At 33.0% G+C, this 17139-nt stretch overlaps 1 protein-coding gene across 1 annotated transcript in view; it reads left to right on the top strand.

Moving 5' to 3' along the window:
• The first annotated feature begins 3495 nt into the window (after positions 1 to 3495).
• LOC110033930 overlaps positions 3496 to 17139 on the top strand; it is a 15326-nt gene continuing 1682 nt past the window's right edge. Inside the window, exons 1-3 of the mRNA XM_020738109.1 lie at positions 3496 to 3813; positions 4622 to 4787; positions 12576 to 12648. Coding sequence (XP_020593768.1) covers positions 3558 to 3813; positions 4622 to 4787; positions 12576 to 12648 — 495 coding nt within the window. The 5' untranslated portion in view covers positions 3496 to 3557. The remainder of the gene's footprint in view (positions 3814 to 4621; positions 4788 to 12575; positions 12649 to 17139) is intronic.

The raw sequence follows: 17139 nt of genomic DNA, 5'->3' as shown, positions 1-17139 counted from the left end.
CCAATGTTGTCGCTATCTTGGCACACTCTCTTATCCGCTGTAAGAAGGAATCCAACTCAGCCTTCAGCTTTGTTTCCATGTTGGCCTCCAGCTTCGACCTCATTTGAGAGAAGCAGGCTTCTAGCTCTATAGAGAATGTCGCAACACGTCTGAAAATCTCTTCATCTCGTTGAGGTTGAGGTAGAAGCCGCAGATGCACTGGTGGAGGGTGAGCGTCGTAGCGACTTGAGCCCATAAACTCGGCCTTCTTCTTCCGTCTTGGAGTTTCCCTCCACAGTTTGTACTGAGAAGGATAACACTCGTGGATCGTAATGCCTCTCAATGCCTAACATCGGCTCTCCTTCAGCTGCTAGAATCTCTTATGCAAATAAAAGAGGTTACATTCAGTCAAAGCTAACATATATTAACATCAAACTAGTTTAGCTCATCAATTATCCGCGTCACGTGGGATTGATGTCAATCCAAGACTGCTCGGACTGCTTCTTGTGGGCGCGCTCATGTACAACAGTGGCGGAGGGCTCTCATCCAATCTCCACATCAGCGATGGAGGGCTCTCGTCGATCCAGGATTGATCCACTTGCACTTATAGGAGAATTAATAACTTAGATAACGTGAACTCTACTTAGTCTTCAAGCTAGATAGGGGAGCGATCTGTTGGAAATTTCACAGACCAAATAAATATCCTAAATTTCTTAGTTTGAATTGTTGTGCCTATTATCAAGTGATATTCTCATCTTTTGAGATTAAACATTACTTGAAACATTGTGCTCAATTATTTAAGTCATTAAATATATGAGATCCATTTGGTCTCATTTTTTTTTTCAAAATTAAAAATTTTCTTTTTCAAAATTATATATATATATATATATACACACACACCCTTTGACATGCTTCTATAATTAGAAAAATAACTAGGTAAAAGGGTTCTTTATCTTACAGGTAATGCACAATGATCTCCACCAATCTAGTTTCCCGCGTTGCAATTCTGCGACAATTTTATTTGGGTGCATATGCAACAGAGAAATTGGGCGCATGCCCAACTCTCTGTTTCAGAGCGTCTAACGGGGCGATTAACCACCAATTGGGGACGCATATGCGCCCCCTCCTTTCTGGATCGCGGCTTGTAGGAGGTCTTGGCACTTAAGCACTCATCTCTCGAGTAAGTGCAAGAGGATCACTTCAATTGGGAGTTGGCGCCTATGCGCCACCCTTTATAAAAAAGTTTCCTTTCCCTATTCTCTTCCCCTCTTCAGTGAAACTTTGAGTGGAAGATTCCTATGGATCCCTGGACTTTCGAAGGATATCCAGGAATGTAAATAGGCTCCCTGGACCTCTGAAGGATATCCAGGAATGAAAATAGACTCCTTTACATTGTGCTGTATTGGGTAAAAATTGCCGACCGGGGCTAAATATGGTTCGAACGATCAAAATCTCAATTTTGCACCCGTATATTTGTGTAAGGGTTTCTATTGATATTAAAGCCATGAGAAATTATGTATCACTGAAATACAACCATGCACCTCAGACATTAATATTCTAGAGGTTTTGAATTGGTGATTTTAGTGTCGAAATGCATGCATCCCGGACCCCCACCAAGTGTGCCAGTCTGACCCCAATTTTTCGAAATGTGCATGAGAGAATTCTGTGACCGACCTTGACCATAAGAGGTTCTGAATAGATAGATCATGGTCTCTAAACATCAAAATCAACATTAAATACATTTCATGTTAGAATTACAGTCACCCAATGGTGAGCTTTCTCCGATAGGGTCGAATCAATACTTATTCTGATTCCATGCTCGGTACACGTAATAAGAGGTCTGAATGACTGTCTTGGACTATAAGGGACCCAACACATCCCCATATCATTCAAGTGGACATCTCACACACATACGACATTAAATGTGATGCCAAAATGCCCCATGAAATTCATATTTCTCCAATTGACTACACTCCTTTAGTAACAATATTTCAATTCTACCAAATTCCTGTACGTTAACCTATTTCTCTCACTAGCTAATTATCTTCCAAGGTATCTAAATCATAGATATTTTTAATAATTAACTTATCAAGTTAAGAGTAAAATAAGTTTAAAAGGTTAATACATCAATACATATCATATAAATATTCATAAATTTAATTTGGAGAAATGAAAGTCAAACCATAAACATCAATCCAAAGGAAATCAAATCAGTTACAGTTTATGCTTGCAAAATGTACAAAAAAAAAAAAAAAAAAAAAGAAAGAGCAAAAAAAAGAAAGGAAAGTCACACCCAAAAATTCTTGTGATAAAATATGCTCGCTTGGTGTCAGCTTCTTTCAAATGCTCATCCACAATCCTCTTCTTTCCACTCTCCACACACTTCAAGCACTCTACTATACTCCCACACTCACTCCACATATACTAGGAGACATTCTTTACTCTATATTCTTAATATGACTCATCTGCCCCTCACTGTAGTGTTCCCACATGCACCTCCAAAATCATCCTTCCCGCAAAAAATTGAATTTCAACAGGCATAACCGCTTATGTTGCGGTCATCGTGCCGCGACTCTGCGGTTATGCATGTCATCTAAATGCAAGCCACTGTGCCATGTCACTGGGTTTAATAGTCGGGCTCCAGGCTCTATCTTCTCACCTTTCATTCCTACATCTATGGCGCTATGACTTTTAGGATGAAGGTGTTGAGGCGCCAGTCGATAGACTTACAAATCGAACTGGATAGCACTAAGGCGTTGTGCTCATTGCCTTTGGCTCTCTGTCCTATTTTCAACGAGGTTTAGAAAAGTGTTAGAATTTTATATAGATACTGTCAATTAAAAAGAAAATTAATGCATAAATTTTAATCAGACGATCCGTAAAGCTTCCATCGTCATGCGAAGTTTAATAGATATTTAAGTACTTTGATGATGTCAAAATTGAGTGGATTTTGGGATCATTGGATTTATATTGTTAAGACGCTCCATTCGAGTATAAACTTGTCATATTCATCAACCGTTTTCAAATGTGTTCGGAAATTTTCTAAGTGTGGTTCAATCACTTGATCTTGGCTTGATTTGATTCAAATTGGGCTAATTTTTATATCATTGGGTGCGTCTCATCGAGCAGCTCAGTTTGACTAAAAGTTTGTTGAAATTGAAACCCTAGATAAATTTTTATCAAAATTTGAATATTTTTTACTTAAAATATTATCTTGGGATCCGTATCATGCCCTAGATATAGATTTATCATTGAATAATTTATGAGTTTGTGTAGGAATAATCTGAAAAACAAATTGTAAATTAAGTTAATCATATATTTTTCATATAAATTATAACATTAAATGGTAGGAATTTTTTATCCTGTGTAAACTGCGAATGTGGCAGATGGCCAGATTACATCATCTACGAAACGAACGGTCATGATGTACTTCGTACCAATGTCACTTTCCAGATGTAGCGTGATTTGATCCTCCTTCCACTATCCAGACTCCCGCCAAACTTTGGCCTTCTCCTATAAAAGCAAGCGATCGATCGATCAATCTACAGGGTTCCAGTGCTGATCAACTCGTTCTTCCGATGGAAGCTCGCAGTTCCGAGGGCATGAGTTTGCGGCCGAGGAGAAAACCCTTCGCCGATATCACCAACGCTTCATCCCTTCACTCTTCTACTGCGACCGATTCAGTGAAACCTAAGCCCAAACTCAAGATTAGTCCAGAGTACTCCAGCTCCAAATCTTCCGTCTCCAGCTCTGGATCCACCAACCCCAAAAATACTGGAGATCGCGAATCCCTCAAATGTACTCCTGTAGCCAACGGATCCTCGTTGATTTCGGGTGATTATGCTCATCTCTTTTGTTTAGTCGTCTACATTGAGTTCTGGGAATCTGAGTTATTTCTTAGGGCGATGATGTGATTGATGGTAATTTGTTGCGATTTCTTAGCTTTTAATGAATGGTAAACGGATTGCAAGTTTTAATTATGTTCGATTTTGGGTGATTTTGCTCATCTCCTTCGTTTCGTTGTCTAGATTGAATTCTAGCGTTGCGTGAGCTGGTTTTTTAGGGCGATGATTTGATTGATGATAATTTTGAGCGATTTCCTAACTCTTTAATTGGACAATATGATTCCGTTGCTTTGTTGAGTTAATGGTAAACTGATTGCGAGTTTTAAGTATTTGTCTTGCATTGCTCCGTTTGGTAATTGCGCAATTGAAAATTTCGTAGGGTTCCTTGGGATTTAGGGCGTTATCTACCATTTTTATGTTTAGACTAATTTTCAGCTAGATGGATGCTGATGCCGCAAAATTTCACCATTTCAGTGGCGGATATCCTGTTTCTTGAGTTAATAAAGTTATGTTGAATACTTTGGTATTTCTTTTAGAGCCTAAACATATGAGTCTCTGTTTAACATTCCACTCTGCTGTAAACAATAATAATGTTTCACGCATTTAATGAATTTGATTATGGTTCTGAATATTTTATTTTTGCGTTTCAATTGATTATTGATTCATGGCATTTGCAGATGGTGCCATAGAAATTTGAAGTTACGCTTTCTGCTTTAATCAATATGTATGGATACCATTCTATGTATAAAGAGGTTTTTATGATTAATATGAAGAATTAGTTTCTTTTGTTCACTCAGTTTCAGGTGTTTTCAGCAGCATAAAATGTGGATTTGTTGGCAACGAAAAAGGTGAACAATCTAGTGTTAGATGGCAATACGTTAAAGAGAAACGAAAAGAGCAAAAGGATGTTTCATTAAGAGCATCATCTAGTTGTCCTCCACTAGGAAGAAGCAGAAGAGTTCGGTATGCCATACTCCTGTTTCTTATGTGTTTTTGCCTCCAATGCGTATTAAAATCCGTCAATGATAAAATAAACACAATGCTGTAGATATAACTGTACTACTTTGCCTCATTGATAGGACTGAATATCTTTTGCTCTTGAAGGATGCATGACTGGAAATTTTGACAGTTTTATGTTTATATCATGGCTAGAGTTGAGATTATTATTCCTGTTTAGTTCTTACAGCGGATAATATTATTTATAATTTGGTGAGTAATGTTTGAAAAATAAAAGTATTTTGCTGAAATGTCATTTTCAGCTAGTGGTTAGAAATATGATTTCTCATGTCAGCAACTATGTGTTTCCCTTCAGATAGTATACGTGAATGAGTTGCACTCTCCCTAATTAGACATGTTACTCTGTTATTTTAAAAAAATCTAGTTTAATTAGTTGTGTTTTCAAAAGCGCTAGGCATACCAAGGCAAGTCATTCGACAACACTAAAGGTCTTTGCCAAACGGAATCTAGCACTAAAGAAATTGTTTTATCACCTACAAATGTAATATAAATGGGTGGAATACTTTTCAAGAATATAAAATAACAGTCATCACATCAAATTATTTTAAGCAAATTAGCGGATTTTTATGTTCAATCGTATTTCGAATTCTAAAGCTTTTATAATTCGATTATCTCAAATAATCACAATTAAAATTCTTAAATCTGCAACATATAATCTAATCTTTACTGCAATATTTAGTACTTTAGAACTTAAGCAATTACAATTAGATTTTATCAATTTCTTTCCAAGGGCTCATGCCTGTTTATTTAACTCTCATTATTCTATTACCGTCATCTAAGATCAAGTAATCATCATGCAAAACTAGCTTATCTTCAGCATTTAAAGTATTATTAATCTCTTAAATCATTTGAGGACGCTGCTTTAATATTTGAAGTATAAAGTCTATGCATGCCAAGAGGAAGGTGATTGTTTATGCATCCCACTATTCAAGTTTCTCTTAGAACTCTTAAAATTCAAACCCTAAACACAATGGAATGTTACAACCAAACACTTTAGCCCAAATATGCAAGTAAACAAGTTAGTGTGATGCTAATAAGAAAGTGAACAAGCTATAAGCATAATATGAGTGATCTCAGACAACTACAATAGCACACCAAGTTGGAAAGATAAGCATAAACGTACACATACAATCAAAGATGCATTTGCACATAAGATTTGAAAAAATACATTGCGGAAGGGTGAATACTATAACTTGAGAGCACGAATAGAAAGATATGCTCACCCACAATAGCATATATAGGCATTCAATATATAAATCACCACATGAACTTAAAATTCTGCAGCATTTGCAAATTAGTAGTGTAATAAAATAAGTCTAATTATAATAAAATAAACAAATGAATTTTTTGTGGTTCAGCCCAACCTATTCAAGCCTATTCCTATTCCTTCTTTCTATGATTTCTCTTTCAACCTATTCTTATTTCAGAGAAGTTCTTTCCTCTATGATGGAGTAGCCAATATGTCTTTCCTTTAGTCTCACCAAGAGTGACTCAATTCTAAGCTTCAAGTGTTAGAACAATAAACTAGACACAATCGGTTGAACCTCTCTAAAACCTTAATAGCCTTTTGTGATGTGCAAAAAAAAAAAAAAAAACAAACTTACAAAGATAAGTTTCAAATATTCAATATACAATACTTAATTGAAAGTGAAAAATTAAAGAAAGCAATGAAAATGTAGTAGATTAATAATAAACACATGCATGGTGATTTCTCTTGGATGAACACAAAGATTACTTCAAATGATTCAATTACAAAAAGCTCTTCCAGATGTTAAATAATCCAAATGGTCATTACTTGAAAAGATGAGAACTACTCAATATTTGTCAAAAGTGCAATCCATAAAGACCATGGTTAAGGGGCATTGGCTTTGCAGGAAAGCCTAGTAATAGGAGGTTGCTTCTTCATAAGGTTTAGCAATGTTTGAAATTTTTAATTATTTCCTAATTATAATATTTAATATCTATAATAAGTTTTTTCTTTAAGTATATAAAATTGTCGGAGTTAAATTATAACACTAATCATCATTGAGTTCTTACATTCATAATTTTTTCAATTTTTATGTTGGAAAACATTTAAACACTTATCTAATAAATGAGTTTTGAAATATTTTTTGCTTCATTGAATCATGTTAAATTGCCCAAGCAACCCTTGTCTTTAGATTACAAGAACTTTAAACGTAACCATTGTTCAATTATTTTCATAGTTGCTAACTTCTTATACACCTAGCAAATCTTTATATGACTTTATATTGTTAGGTATGATGTCTAAATTTTCTTAATCATTTTAGATGAAATTTAGTTTTGATTTTCAAGATTGGTGGCTAAACTCAAGGTCCAAGCCTGATTGATTTTAACATTCGTGGCTAACAACTCTTGGCTCATTCACACTTATTTTTCTAAGATGGTAGGTACTTAACTAAACACTGTCATTGCCAGTCCCAAGTCCGGATGTGAAAAGTGGAGGGTTGCGTTAGGTAGTCGACAACCAGCGTAAAATTTGTCGAAAAAATCATGACATGAATCCTTTTGATCATTGTGTAAGTGCTAGCGAGTCCCCTGGAAGCGACATGTTATATAGCCTGAATATAGTGAAAAGTGTGCAAGGGCCGTTACACCGGCGCCCGGGTGTAGTGTCAAATAAGCAAGGGTTCCCACATTACGGACGAATGCGGGTAAGTAAGTTAATCCATGAAACTAATGAAACTAATATTAGGATAAAATCTTGGAATATAGGTACTCTCAATAGTAAATTAATGGAATTAAATAATATTATGATTCATAGAAAAATTAACATCTTATGTATTCAAAAAATTAAACGGGTTGGAGAAAAGACTAAAAAGATTGATAATTTAGGTTTTAAACTTTGGTATTCTGGTAAAAGTCACACTAGAAATGATATAGGTGTAATTATAAATAAGAGTTTGAAAGATAATGTTGTAAAAATTAATAGAGTTGGAGATAGAATTATAGCCCTTAAGATTATCATTGATACTAAGATTTTTTAATATTATAAGTGCTTATGCTCCTCAAGCAGGTTTGAATACAGTATAAAGATAAATTTTGGAATGACTTAGAAGAATTAATACAAATGATACCTTCTTAAGAAATAATTTTTATTGGAGGAGATTTAAATGAACATGTCGGTAGAGTGGTAGTAAACTTTAGAATTTCAGAAATACTCATGGTGGCTACGGTTTTGGAGTAACTAATGAAGAAGGTAAAACTATTTTAGATTTTTCTTTAGTGTATGATTTTATTATTACTAATACTTTATTCAAGAAAAGAGATAAATATCTTATTTCTTATAAGAGTGAATCTAATAAAACACAAATTAATTATTTTCTTATGAGACGTCGAAATTGTAAAGATTGTAACGTCATTCCAAGTGAGAATTTAAGTACATAATATTGTTTATTAGTTCTAGATTTTAAGATGAAGAGTTGTAAAATAAATAATACTAAGACTCATTATCGTAAAATTAGATAGAGGAACCTAAAATACATAAATAAAATTATTTTTATGAGTAAAATTCAAGATTTCAAAATTTGGGATGTTCATGAAAAAACAAATGTTATGTGGGATAAAGTAACAAACACTATTAAACAAGTAACAAAAGATGTGCTTGGAGAATCTAAAGAAAAATTTTTATAAATAAAAATAGTTGGTGGTGGAATAATAATGTGCAAGAAAATATAAAATATAAGAAGTTATGTTATAAAAATTGGTTTAAATGTAAAAACTTAGAGAACTGAGAAAAATATCAAACGGTCTGCAAGGAGTCTAAAAGAACAATATGTGACGCTAAAAATTCTGCTTTTAATGATCTTTAAAATAGATTAGACACTAAGAATGGTGAAAAATATATGTATAAACTAGCCAAACAAAGGAAAAAGAAAAGTAAAGATTTAACTCAAGTAAAGTGCATTAAAGATGAAAATCAAAAGTACTTTTCTTATAAAAAGTTATTCAACATAGGCGAGTTAGTTATTTTGATAAACTTTTTAATAAAGTTTTTGAAAATACGATCGACTTTAGTGATCTTAATATCGTGAATAATAAAAAAACGTTTCATTTTTACCGTCGCAATAGTGAAAAAAAAGTTGAAGAGGCTTTAAAGAAGTGTGACTTTGGGTGATCATATTATTAAATGGTGTGAACGATTTAGAGATCTTGGATCCGTTGTCCAAAGCGATGGTGATATAGATGGGGATGTTAATAGTAGAATTCAAGTTGGTTGGTTGAAGTGGATGAATGCTTTGGGCCTTTTGTGTGATAGAAAAGTACCGCTAAGACTGAAAGGAAAATTTTATAAGATGGTGGTTGAGACCCAATGCTCTATGGCGCTGAATGTTGGACTTTAAAAGAGAAGCATAATAATAAGTTAAGTGTTGTCGAGATGAGAATGATTAGGTGGATGAGTGGCTTTACACTCAGAGACAAAATGCGAAATGAATATATCCGTGATAGAGTTGGTGTAGCTCCTGTGACGAACAAAATTAGAGAAAGTCGTCTTAGATGGTTTGGTCACATTAAACGTCGGCTATCTGATGATCCAATTAGGAGAGTAGGTGTTTTAGATTGAACTTGTGTTAAGAAAGGCAGAGGTAGACCTAGGAAGACTTGGACTTATTGTATAAAAAATGATCTTAATTTACTATAACTAAATGAAAATATGACACTAAACAGGACGCAATGGAGAAAAGAGATTCATGTAGCCGACCCACGTAGTGGGATTAAGGCTTTGTTGTTGTTGTTGGTAGCTACCTAACTCAAACTATATTTATCATCCTTTATTCTCATCTCATTATGGATATGCTATTATTTGTATGATATAATGATGGCATGAGCATGCAACACAAAGTATGATTTTAATAACATTAGATTTTGTCATTTTAGTGTGCATTATTTTATTTATCATCTCTTAAGGAGAACCTTAGAAATGTAATTTAAGGTCTTAATTATTTCAAAAACAAGAACCAAGTACAAAAATAAAATCTAAAGTCAAAGCTAGGGAGTATTGACAAATAATTGTAGCATAAAAATGAAAATGTTACATTGCATCTCTATCGGCGTTCATGGGGCGCACCCTGGGGCGAGGCGTGAGTCTACTTGCCCCAAGCCCACGAGAGGGGCGTAAAACTCAGGAGGTGTACGCATGAGAATGCCTTTAACGTCCGTGAGTGTAGATTGCCTCAAAATGCGTACACCCCATTGAATAAAATGGGAAAAAATCCTAATTTTGAAGACCCACCTGATCCACTCCACTTCAAGCTACTCTCTCACACGCAGACGAACTTGCACCAGCTTCTCTCCCACAGTCGTCTGTTTCCTTTCTCGTATGCAGATGATTTCACGGCCATCTGTCTAGTCTTCTGCGCAGTCCCTTGCACACATGCGATCGCCGACCCGTTGGCACAACCATTTGCGCTGTCTCTTGCAGGTGATCGTCTTTCACATGCAGAAGATGCCGCATCGAAGCTTCCTCTCTCGCATGCATAAGATGCCGCACCCACTTCTCTCCTATCGTCATCTGCTTCTTACCAACACGATTTCATTTGGCAAATGATGCGATTTTTATTGTTTTACAATGCATCAATAGATTATTTCACTGTAACAACAGTGAGTTCATTGTAGCTACAATAATTTCATTATAGCTACAGTAAATCCACGAATTTGATCTATTTTTTGGTCACACAATCCATTAATCTTGTTATTAAACACAATGAGTTTATGTTTTTCCTCTTAATATTTATATTTCTTATTTTTTTATACTAGGGCTCACGACAGACGCCTTGGGGCTTAAGCCTCGCCCTATAACAACTATAACGCTCCACCCAATGCCCTCGGCTTTTAAAACATTGCCTTCTATCAACTAAATTACTCTTAAAGATAATATAGTAACAGAGTGCTTATAGCTTTTCTTGGGTTAATGGAGTTTAGAAGTTTGATTACTTTATTGATTTATCTTGGATAACTCATTGTATTATTTTAATAAATTTTAGATTTAAGTTTTTCTATAAATGATTAGCAGTAAAGGAGAGAATTTTTTACAAAAGACAAGGTCAATAAACAAAAAGGTAAATTTATTATCTATTAATTAAATTACTTTCTTTAGTAGATTGAGAGTAGAAAATTTTAAATTTCACTGTTTGACCGTTTGTTTCTGCCTTGAAAGTTTCAATCCCTCGGGTCGAGTCATGACACACCAACATTTAGTTTCTTTCAAAATTCTTTCAAACCAACATAGCAAACACAACCGAATAAAACAAATGCTTAAACACATATATGAGGTAAACAGGTAAGTTAATGCTAAAATGAGAGTAAAGAAGTTAAAAAGTTACTATAAAAGTTCTCACTCTTTTACACTAGCACATAAACTTGTAAACATGAGATGTAACTGGTACAATCAAATAAAAGATATTGATGGTGATAGAAAAGATATAATACTATAAGTGTGGGCAGCGTAACATAAGAGAATAAATAGAAGGGGATATTCAACCATAATAATATATATAAGCTTTCAAAACATATATCTCCATACAAAGATAAATCTATACAAGTCAAGCAAAGCTAATATTGCAATAAAATAAAGGGGCATTTAGATGCATAGCACACAATTCTTATGTATTTACATATCTCACGCCTACACTTTCATATTTACACACATAACACTAAAATTTTGAATATCACATCAAAAATAACACTGTTATCACTTTTCAAAAGTGAAATACACATTTTCATGCATTGGCTTAAAGAACCAAAGTGCTATATATGTAAATTTGAAAGTTTAGGTGTGGAAAATGTTAATGCATTAGAAGAGGGTGCTACGTACGTAAATCTCTCTAAAATAAATATAACAATGACTTGTATGTTGTTGAGTCAAATTTAAACTATGTTTACGTGTAGCATTTTACTTCTAATCTCTTCTCATGGCGAAAAAGCTTTCTTTAATGGCAGAGGTGCAAATGCACCTATTCTTGAATACCGACGAGAGTACCTTAATCCTACTTTTTAAGGACCATTAACCAGGGTCTTGTATGCCTGGTAAGCCAGAGAGCTATTACCTGGTGATGAACCATTAACCAGGGTCTTTTATGGCTGGTGACTGAGGCCAATCTACTTGGTAGAAAGCTCAAATTTGAGCAGGTTACTTATATGGAAGGCTTAACTATAATATAACTTTCTAATTATTTTCCAATCATATCATACTTAATAAAAATAGTTTCTTTATTAGATAATAGTTAATAAATTTTAGAGTTTATCATTTTTGAAATTTCAGATTAATCAAATTCTTATTCTTTACTAACTTGATAAACTTGGTAAAGCATCTAGCAAACCGTTAGATGGTTGAGGATATCATATAATATTTATTATTATTAAATCATTGACGACACACACACATGTGCAAACCGGTTGACTCTTTGGTAGGCAGAATGTGTAAGAACTCTGGGGTCGCGGGTTCGAGGCTCGTTTGTTCCCACACGGGTGGATCCCAAATGCACTTTGATATATTTATATTTATATACATGCATGCATGCATGAATGCATACATACATACATGTAACTTAGTGATTTTTGGCTTTTTTTGGTAAAGGGTTAGTGAGCATATTCACCGCTATAGGTTCATTACTTAGTGAAATATTTCTATATTTTCTGTTAGGTCGAGCTTCTATTCTATCACTATTTTTTAGTTAGAAAAGCCTACGTCTTACCTAATACATGTCTTTAATCCAGGAAAAACTTGTCGATGAAGCATGAAATGAGTCAGAATGAGGCATTTTCAGAACCTTATCGGAAAAAGAAAAAAGTAAGTTAATTTTTTGTTTGACTGTTAATAAGCCTGATGCTTTGTGATATTGTGCTTTTCTTTGTGCTCATTTAGTTGTATGTAAATAGAAAAACAAATTTTAGAAAAAAGATATTTTTAGTTTCATTTATTTTTGAGTGTGAATGAAATTATTATATTAAAGGAGTTTTGAGGAGATTTGTTATGTTTAAAATCAATGTCAGTGTCTAATTACATCCATCCAAAATGGTGAATATAACAATTTTCTTCATTTTTCTAGACATATTTTATAATTTTGAGTAATTAAATGAGCCATTGTTTCAATTTTATAGCATAGTTTTGGGGAGCTGTATTACATTTGCTGAATCAACTCAACATTAAATTCATTTTAGTATTCAGGCCTTCCCAAATTTATTAACATATGCAAACTCATTTCACATGATCCTGGATTGCGGTGTTAAAGCATTATATTCTATTTGTCGCTCCATGGAAACACATCAAATTAGATATAACATCTTTGTTATTCCTGCCGTTATTTTGCTTGAATTTTTTTGTACGCAATTTAAATAGGTAAAATTTTCAATATTGTTTGATTCGGTTAAATTATATGAGATTGATGATTTTTCTGTTCTAGCTATCAGTCATCATTGTTAAAAGATCTATGTCGATTATGTTTCTCTGGTTCAAAACTATGTTCTTCCAATGATTCTTTTGCTACTTTACTGTTAATTTTCTTGTAGATCAATGACTGAATTAATATTTGCATTTTAATCCTTTCATAAGAAATGAATTATTTTTGCGTGATTCGAGCAATCACGAGGATCGAAGTTGTATGCATCTCTTTATAAGTCATTTGTTTACGAAGTTCATAGAAATGATAGAGTTTGCGTGAATTTAAAACGAGTGAATTTTAGATATATCGGGTCTATTGTCTATTGTTCAATGTTCAAAGTGATGGTGATATAGATGGACATGTTATTAGTAGAATTCAAGTTGGTTGGTTGAAGTGGAGGAAGAATGCACCTGGCCTACTGTGTGATAGAAAATACAGCTTAGACTTGAAAAATGTTATAAGATGGTGGCGACAATTGCAATCCGTGAATGCTAATGTGGATGAGTAGCTTTACACTTAGAGACAACATGCGAAACAAATATATCCTTGAAAGGGTTGGAGTAGCTTCAATGAAAAACAAGATTAGAGGAGTTGACTTAGATGATTTGGTCACATTAAAAGTCGACCATCTGATGACACAGATACAGATAGGAGAGTAAATGTTTTAGATTTGACATATGTTAAGAAAGGTAAAGGTAGACCTGAATTGATTTGTGCATGTTGTATAAAAAATTATCTTAATTTATTAGAATTAAATGAAAATATCACATTCAATAGGACATAATGGAGAAAAAAGAATTCATTTAGCTGACCCCACTTAGTGGGATAAAGGCTTGTTGTTGTTGTAGTTGTATTAAATGAGTCATTAGAGTGATACTTATATACAATAGGATAATTAAAATATAGTCATGAGTTTGACATGCACAATCGAGTTGAAAATGCACTAATTAGATGTGTAAATAAAATTTGTTGAGTGTATTTAACACCTTGCACATCACTTAGAAAATAATGAATTAAAATGAGGATATATGAAGCTGATTCCAAAATAATTGGATAGGTCCCTGGAAGATGGTGATAGTTATTCTATGTTTTCTCAGTCAATCAAATTGTTTTGTGATAAATATTTGACCTTTTTATCTTTATAAGTACTCAATTTAACTGGTTCTTTTATAGTTGTTTTGTGATAATTTAAATATTATCTTTACATTTTTTCTTAGTAGCATTCTTGTCTTGCTTCTTTTATTCTCTCTTTGAATTTGAGCATGATCCTATTTTGACTATCATCATCAAAGATGGAGTGAGATTTGTCGCCTGCTGTCTGACCATTTTGTTAGTCATTTGCTCTTTTATAGGTGTCAGTTTTCTTATAGGGAAATTACTTAGCACACAATTCTTATGTATTTACATATCTAACGGCTAAACTTTCAGATTTATATGTATAACACTTAAATCTTTAATATCACGTCAAATATATCAAAAGTTATTTAATTTTTAAAAGTGAAATGTATGTATATATATATGTATATATATTTCATGCATTGGTTTTTGGCACCAAACACTGTCATTGTCGGTCTCAAGCCCGGATGTGAAAACTGGAGGGTTGCGTTAGGTAGTCGACAATTAACGTAAAAATTGTCGAAAAAAAATCACGACATGAATCATTTTGATCATTGCGTAAGTGTTAGAGCGTCCCTTGGAAGCGACGCGCTGTATGACCTGAATACAGTGAAAAATATGCAATAGTCGCCACACCGGGGCCCGGGTGTAATGTCAAATAAGCAAGAGTTCCCACATTACAGACAGATGCAGGTAAAGAAGTTAGTCTATGAAACTAATAAAACTAATGAAATTAGTTGATATTATGATTCATAGAAAGATTAATATCTTATGTATTCAAGAAACTAAATGTGTTGAAGAAAAGGTTAAGGAGATTGATAACTTAGGTTTTAAACTTTTCTATTTTGGCTAGAGTCGCACTAGAAATAATATAGATGTCATTATGAATAAGAGTTTGACAGATAATGTTATAAAAATTAATAGAGATAGAATTATAGCCCTTAAGATTATCGTTGATAGTAAGATTTTTAATATTATAAGTGTTTGTGCTCCTCAAGCAGTTTTAGATATAGGGTCTAAAGATAAATTCTGGAATGACTTAGAAGACTTAATACAAATGATACCTCTTGAAGAAAGAATTTTTATTGAAAGAGATTTAAATGGACACGTCGTTGTAGTGGTTGAAGATTTTAGAAATATTCATGGTGGCTACGGTTTTGGAGTGATTAATGATGAAGGTAAAACCATTTTAGATTTTGCTTTAGCGTATGCTTTTATTATTACTAATACTTTATTCATGAAAATAGATGAGCATCTTATTACTTATAAAAATAGATCTAATAGAACACAAATTGATTATTTTCTTATGAGAAGAAGAGATCGTCGAGATTGTAAAGATTGTAAGGTTAAGATTGTAAGGTTGTAAGGTTATTCCAAGTGAGGATTTAAGTACCCAACATCGATTATTAGTTCTAGATTTTAAGATGAAGAGTTGTAAAATAAAACATATTAGAATTCATCATCGTAGAATTAGATGAGGAACTTAAAAGATAAATAAAATTATTTTTATGAGTAAAATTAAAAATTTCAATATTTGGGTTGTTCATGAAGAAGCGAATGTTATGTGAGATAAAATAACAAATACTATTAATCAAGTAGTAAAAGATATACTTGGAGGATCAAAAGAAAAAGTTTTTATAAATAAAAATAGTTGGTGGTAGAATAATAATGTGCAAAAAAAGAAAAAATATAAGAAATTATGTTATAAAAATTGGTCTAAATGTAAAAGCTTAGAGAATTGAGAAAAATATCAAATGTTCCGCAGGGAGTCTAAAAAAATAATTTGTGATGCTAAAAATTCTGCTTTTAATGATCTTTATAATAAATTAGATATTAAGGAGGGTGAAAAGATATGTATATCTGACTAAACAAAGGGATAAGAAAAGTAAAGATTTAACACAAGTGTATTAAAGATGAAAATAAAAAAGTATTTTTCTTAGAAAAAAGATATTCAATATAGGTGGGTGAATTATTTTGATAAACTTTTTAATAATTTTCTGAAAATTCGATCGACCTTAGTGATATTTATATCGTTGATAATAATAAAACGTTTCATTTTTACCGTCGCATTGGTAAGAAGAAGTTGAGGTGGCTTTAAAGAAAACCAATGGTGGAAAGTCTGTAGGACTTAATGATATCCCAATTGAAGTGTGGAAATATTTATGAGATTTGAGAGTTTCTTGGCTTACTAAACTCTTTAATATTATTTTAAAAACTAAAAAGATTCTTGAGGAGTGGATGAAGAGTATTTTGGTCCCCATTTTTAAGAATCAAGGGGATGCACAAGAATGTGCCAATTATAAAAGAATTAAGTTGATGTGTCATACTTTAAAATTATGGGAGATGACAATTGAACATAGGTTAAGACGTATTACAAAGATTTCTCATAATCAATTTGAATTTATGCTGGGCAGGTCTACTATGGAAACTATACATTTATTGAGAGGTTTGATGGAGAAGTTTAGAGATAATAAGGAGGATCTACATTTGATTTTTTTTTTATTTAGAAAAAGCTTACGATAAGGTTCCAAGAGATATTCTTTGGAGAGTTCTTGAGAGGGAAGGTGTTGATATGACTTATATTCAAGTCATTAAAGATATGTATACTAGAGCTGTTACTTGTGTTCGAACTGAAGGAGTTACCAAATATTTTCCAATTTTTGTTGGATTACATCAGGGATTGGCTTTAAGCCATATCTTTTTGCTTTAATTATGGATGATTTTACTGGAAATTTACAGGAGGATGTACCTTGGTGTATGTTTTTTTTTTATGATATCCTTCT

The sequence above is a fragment of the Phalaenopsis equestris genome, unplaced genomic scaffold (assembly GCF_001263595.1).
Source record: "Phalaenopsis equestris unplaced genomic scaffold, ASM126359v1 Scaffold001309, whole genome shotgun sequence".
In the NCBI taxonomy this organism is placed as follows: Eukaryota; Viridiplantae; Streptophyta; class Magnoliopsida; order Asparagales; family Orchidaceae; genus Phalaenopsis; species Phalaenopsis equestris.
Note: the sequence above shows the minus strand (reverse complement) of the source record. Positions and strands in the feature narration are given on the sequence as shown.